Source organism: Mugil cephalus, chromosome 3 (assembly GCF_022458985.1).
Source record: "Mugil cephalus isolate CIBA_MC_2020 chromosome 3, CIBA_Mcephalus_1.1, whole genome shotgun sequence".
Lineage (NCBI taxonomy): Eukaryota > Metazoa > Chordata > Actinopteri > Mugiliformes > Mugilidae > Mugil > Mugil cephalus.
In genome coordinates, this window is record NC_061772.1 from 12520762 (window position 1) to 12527499 (window position 6738).

General features: G+C 42.3%; 1 protein-coding gene across 1 annotated transcript; it reads left to right on the forward strand.

Annotated features, from left to right (window-relative positions):
* The first annotated feature begins 4461 nt into the window (after positions 1–4461).
* On the forward strand, positions 4462–6489 carry ddx28 (DEAD (Asp-Glu-Ala-Asp) box polypeptide 28). The gene has a single exon (XM_047579773.1). The coding sequence runs from the start codon at positions 4676–4678 to the stop codon at positions 6443–6445; it is 1770 nt and encodes a 589-aa protein (XP_047435729.1). The 5' UTR covers positions 4462–4675; the 3' UTR covers positions 6446–6489.
* The last annotated feature ends 249 nt before the right edge of the window (positions 6490–6738 follow it).

Here is a 6738-nt window from a genome sequence, read left to right on the forward strand (position 1 = left end):
GCTGTGCTACTGGTCTGTTTTCAGTACATGACAAAACCGTTTGACCTTGCAGCAAATAGGTCTTACTGCTGCCACTTTGCTCAGTTTAATTGGCCCTCTATTCTCTTCCATCCACCCACCATTAGATTACGTCCGATTGTGCTAGGCCCTCAACCTTGCCTCTTCATGTGGCTCTAATCCACAGCCAGGATTGGTAAGTATAATTACATGCTGCACTTTTTACCTTTAGATCCATCCTGCCTGGCAGCACAGAGGCCAGTTGATTTCTTATCAGGCAATTTAGGCCGTTTTATGGATAAGGATGGGGAGACATATTGAATGTAGTTTTTTTTTCTTTTTCCAGTTGCTGCCTTAAAATTGTTGCTTGTGTTTCCGCCTTAGCCCGTAGTTCAAACCCGGTTCTGCTGAGCCAACTCTGCGTGAATTGTTGCCATCCAGTTTTCTTTTCTTTATATAAGTGGTGAGCACTTTGCAGAACACTTAAAAGGTGAAAAGAAATGTTGACCAAAAGTGTGATGATGATTGAAAAGGCGAGTATGTGTGCGCCCCCAAAGAGAAATGAGCAGACACATGCATTCAAGATTTGCATCTTCACTTCATTTTCCTAAATAACATGCTAATGAGGAATTTTCTTCATGTGCATATTTATCACCTAACTTGCATGCTCCTGTCACTCGTTTTTTTAAAGGTGCACATGTGCAGTCCTGAGCTTTTCTTACTAAAGCACAATAAAGCAATAGTAAATCCGGCCCTTTACTGTCTGTGCTTCTATCCGACCCATCAATCTCCTCAGGTTAATCTTTACTGGGTAAACAACAGAGAGGTTGACGCTCTTTAAAACTGTAATAGGTTGCTGCTGTGATGATCTTCTTGCCTGAAAACATTTGCATTAGTCCTGAGTTACTTCCTGACTCTACCTTGTTAGAGACCTTAGCCTAAACTAGTAAAACCTTTCCTACATATACTAGAATATAACCTGCACTGCTGCCAAAAGCAAAGTAAACTGTGTAAAGTGCCTAATTAACTTTTTGTTTTGATTCCTCTTCTATGTACACACTCGTACACAGACATACCCACACATGGCTCGTGGCTGGCTGAGAGTCTCTGACTCTATCAAGCAAAGTATTTACCGTTCCACCACAGGTTTTTGCAACACTGATAAGTGTAGTTGTAAAACTCAACTTTTTATTATGCGCGTCACTGTTACAGATCAGACTCGGTGAAAGAAACTGTACACTAATGTTTGTGTAAAAATTCAGATGACCTTCGTGTGTTTTCATGCAAAACACAGGGAGTTCCAAGAAAAATTAAAAAAAAAAACCCTCTAACAATAGTTTATATTTCCAAACATTACTTAAGCAGGAGCACACTTTGATGTAAATCACTCCTGCTGCATTTACAGCCGACAACTGTTATTTTTCTGACACTCTACATATAGCCATGCTAGAGGTGCATGTGGGCGTACAGACAAGAGCTCAGCGCACAAATGCATCTGAACGCATCAATATCACATTTCCTGTGGTCTTAATTTCCAAGCAAATGCACGAAGTTAACCGCTTTTTTGACTTTTCTGGCATCTTCTGAAGCAATTTTCATCCAAGCAGGCACGTGAACTTCTCCATTGTGTATGGGCTGGTTTCATTGCAATCAGCATCTTCCAGAATTCAAAACATACATTTCAGAGATTTTGCAATTACATTTTTTTTTTGGTTTTTGGAGGGACATATTGCAGGGACGCACATGCCGTTATATGTTATTCTGTATTACCCCAAAAATATTGCTAACATAAATGCGTGGAAATAGAACAGCTGCAGACTGTTCATTTTTCAAGCATTTATGTTGGATGTCAGGCCCCTTGAATAAAAGTATTCAGAGTAAGCTCTTTGAAAGAACACTAGACCCAACATTTACATGTCATTATTGTGGATATATGTTTCTTCTTATATATAATTTCCAAAATATGTTCGCACAGCATAACATAGAGCTAACAGATGTCTTACACAGGACTACTGTGAGATTGCTTCCAAATGAAAAGTGGATTTAAAAAACATTCCATCAGACTATTTCGTCTTCAAATTGGAGACAAATCCATCTTTTTTATTTTGTCTGTCATGTTTTAACAGTAGTATTCTTCAAAAAGCAGAAAGGATTAAGGTGAAATTGCAGACTTAAGTATTCAATAAAAACATTTAATGAAAATAAAAGCACCATAACTAAAGCACCCTGTGTTGACATTACATGATACGCTATAAGAAACGATGACAAAGAGTCTAACTGTTTTCAAATGCTTCTTAATTAACTTACTGAAATTGAGTTTATACCAGCGAAATTCAATCATAAAGTGGTCATATTGTTATGTTGCAGTCACATGACTTGAATGAACTTTCTCCTGTGCTGCATCCGTGACTCCAGACCCACCCGGGTCTAATTCAGGTTACCTGCGTCTCTTATCTCCGCCGATGACCTTTGAAGGGAGACGATAAAGAAAACAAATTGTGTGGGAGGCTGTAGATGTGGTTTGTGATATTATGTTCTTGTAAAAGAAAGTTATGGAGGAAAAAAAACCTGCATCTGCCCCCACACTGGTCCTGTTTCAGAGGTGTCACTCTTTCAAGGATTGGGGTTTGCACATGCTGCAGAAATGCAGTGCAGCACTTTACAGAGTACGCAATGTTCACTAAATGTCAGTAAATACCAAATTGCATGCAGTTCAGAATGTCAGCTGATGAAGAATTAAAAGCTCACAGGGAGCTGGGAAAAAAATGTATATATGCTTCCTAACATTTGAAATGCATGATGCAATTTCTTTATTTCATTTATCTATTTGTTATTTATGTAATTATTTTCTGTGCATGGAGTTGACTTACAGAGCTGTAGTTGTATTAAGGGGTTGAACAAAATGGTAGTAAGTATGCAGAATGCACCGCAGAATAAGGAGTGGCAAAGGTGCAATGCTTTTTTTTTTTATTGTTATTTCATATGTATTAAGGAAGGTAGTGTATACTTGGAAAACAGTGCAAACTCTTGCTATCATTGCCCTGCTTAGGATTTCAGGCACTTGCTTGATGCTTTATGCTGCCCCCTTTTGTTTAGTCTGTGAAACTGATTTTTTGGTGATTGAGTTTGACAGTTCAGGCTCCCTCGGCACAGACTATCACGTAATCTTATAATGACTAGGAACTGAACCCGTTTAAATGTTTAGTTTGCAGTGATAAGGTTACTTGAATACAGTCAAGTTTAGATATGATAACACGCATGTATGCTGTACGTACACGGCACATGCCAAGCTCAGTGTCAGTGAATCTGCTTTTAAACCAAAGCATTAGGCTTCGTGGAGCAGAAACTCTGCCATTGAAAGAGTGTGTGTGATGTTCTGTAGCTACAGTAAATCAATGAGTGAGCTGATTCATTCAGCACGTGTTAAGAGTAGCTGATGTTAGATCAATGCTAGACTAGATGTGACAGCAGCACTGATGCAAACAGATGATTTGTTTGCATGCCGCGCTGCTACAGTCCATTGCAGAAAATGCCACAGCTGCAAAAGGTATGAATCAAAATGCAAGAATGAAAACAGTCCCATCACAGTCAGGGTAAAATACCAGAGGTTTGTGCTCCCCTTTGCACCCTCTCTGGATGCATGCCTCAGGAGATTAGTCTTTTTTTTTTTTTTTTAATCTCACACACCAGTGGCAAAGCAGCAATACTGAATTATCCCCTGCTATGGATGGCAGAACAGATATACAAAAAATATGCCTCATACTAGTTTTATGCTTACATGCTTGAAAAGTTGAATGGGTCTGAAGAATAATCAGACACAATGAAGTGCAACTTTGTTCACAGTGTCACAAAGTGCATGTTTTTACGCTTTGCAGTGCATCACGTTTGGTCTTTGTTGGAGGATTGACCAGAACTCAAAGTCATGTGGACTGTTATTGATATGCACTGTTGTGTCAATGACAGTGCTCTTTCTCACCCTTGTCCAATCTATCATAATCGCTGACATTACTGCACCGCAGGCGGTGCTGATTCACTACGTCAGTGATTAGCTGATTGATTTACTGTTAGAACATTCAAACAACGTATGACAGTTCAAGATAAATGCTGTGTAGTGATCAGTTGGGACACTGGTTTTCTGTTCAAAGCTACATCTGAAAAATATATTTATATGATATCGATAACTCACTTATTTGGCAAATATTAAAGCTGAGAAATAAACTATCCTCTACGTTTTTTCATCATTAGGTCACAGCTGGAAGATTTTCAGTTTAAATAGTTATATAATGCCTTTAAATAAGCAAATGTATTATTTATTTTCTAAGTTGTTATTTAAATGAGCCTTTGTTTTTTTCTCCATTTAAATCCACGTTGATATCAGTTTATTAATTTCAATAATATAATAAAGAAAAAATACAAAGAAATAGAAATCCAAAATATTGTTTCGACATACGTCATCACCCCAGGCCGGCTGACATCATCAATCCTCGCCAAGAGAGCATGGCGCTGCTGCTGTCAGGCGATAGAGGATGCGAATAGTTTGTTGTGAGTTCTTTTTTGGGACCCTTTTAAACATTCACGGCGCATTTAACTGTTTTCACCTTCGTGTCTTTGTTCCTCATTTGTATTTGCGTCGGTGTCAGCTGACTCCTGGGAGCTAGCGAGTCTCTTGATCGTCAACATGCAGTCTGCGAAGGTCAGCTATTTGGCCCTAGTTGCGTCCAGAACTCTCGGCTCGAGTAGACTTCACTTTTCGGAGCTTGTGAAAGTGTCTGCCTGCGATCGTGTCCATTGTTCGGTCACTCAGACCCGCTCTTGTCAAACAGGAGCGAAGCCGGAGGAGACCGTAGTTATTCGCGTTCCTCGGTACCTGCAGAAGCGCGTTGAAAACGTGAAGCAAACACGAGGAACTAAGAAGATCAGCAACATCAAAGCCGGCAAGCTCCTTATCCAGGGCAGGAATCCTGAACGGAACCAGTCTGCGGGATACGTGCTGGGGAAATTCGAGCGGCCCGTCCTCTGCTCCAAAGGATGGAAACATTCCAAATCATGCGGTGACTATTTCATCATCAACAACGTGAAGGATGCTGCGCCCTACATTGCTGAAAACAAAAAGGAGGATGCTGAAAATCAAAAGGAGGGCGCTAAAAAGAAAAGGGAGGATGCTGACAAGCAGAAGGAGGATGTTGAAAAGAAACCACCGGTGACGTTTCATAACCTTCGCATCTGCGAGCAGCTGGTGGAGACGTTGGACAGTGTGGGCATTAAATATCCCACCACAGTTCAGCAGCAGACCATCCCAAAGGTCATGAGAGGTCACAACATTCTTTGCGCTGCTGAGACAGGCAGCGGGAAAACACTGTGTTACCTCCTTCCCATCATTCAGAGGTGCAGGCTGCAGTCTGATGAGGAGGAAGAGATGTACTCCGAGGACAGGAGTAAGATTTGCTCTGTGATTGTTGTCCCTTCCAGAGAGCTGGCTGAGCAAGTGGCGACTGTGTCCCGGAGGCTGGGTGCTCCCTTCGGCCTGCTCACGAGGACTTTGGGCGGTGGAAGAGGTGTGGGACACATCAAGGAGTTCTTCAAGAGAGATCATCCAGATATTTTAGTGGCCACTCCAGGGGCACTGGTCAAGGCCCTGCGAAGACGTTGCCTGGATTTGAGTGAGCTGAGATTCTTCGTGGTAGATGAGGCGGACACCATGTTCGACCCCAGCTTTTCTAGTATGCTGGAGGACATCCTGCAACACACAAACATTGCTCATGATCCCAGTGAAACCCGTGGCCTCGGCCATAAAGCCCAGCTGCTGCTAGTGGGGGCAACCTTCCCAGGCGGTGTCGGGGATGTGCTCAGCCAGGTGACAGACCTCGGCAGAATGGTGGTTATCAAAAGCAAGATGCTGCACTTCCTCATGCCCCATGTCAAACAGACTTTCCTCAAGGTCAGAAGTGCTGACAAAATCCTGGAGCTCAATCAAGCTGTGAAGCTGCTGCAGCAAGACAAAGGAGGTGGCGCTGTTTTAGTCTTCTGCAACAAGTCTTCGACTGTCAACTGGTTGGGCTACTCGCTTGAGGAGATGGGGGTTAAGCATGCACGTCTGCAAGGGGAGATGCCGGCTGCTGTGCGTGCGGGAATCTTCCACTCCTTCCAGAAGGGCACGGTAGATGTGCTTGTATGCACAGACATTGCTTCGCGGGGCCTGGACACATCCAGAGTGCGCTTAGTTGTCAACTACGACTTCCCAGAATCCCAGACGGACTACATTCACCGAGCAGGGAGAGTAGGGAGAGCAGGAGGGGTGGAGGATGTGGAGGTGCTCAGCTTTGTCACAAAACCCTGGGACGTGGAGCTGGTGCAGAAGATAGAGACTGCCGCGCGTAGGAGATCTAGTTTGCCAGGGTTGGAATCTGAGATACATGAGCCAAAGCCCAAATCAGAGATTGAAGAGTAAATGTTTTGCTGATTTTGTTTAAAAAACAAATATTGTCTAGTTGAGATGAAAATCAAAGATATGTATCTGATTTTACCCTGCAGACAACTGGGGTAATTTGTGAAGTGTTGTTCTTTTCCAAGCTACAACCTGGACTCACTTAGCTGCTAAATACAGCCCATGTTTAATGGAAATATGTGTCTCACCCAACTGTGTGCTGTAAGTCTGACAAATACTAATTAAACACATAAAGCCTTTGCTGCAATGCTATGAACTAAAACAAGTGTTTTGCACCCACAAAGACCTTTGTGTAA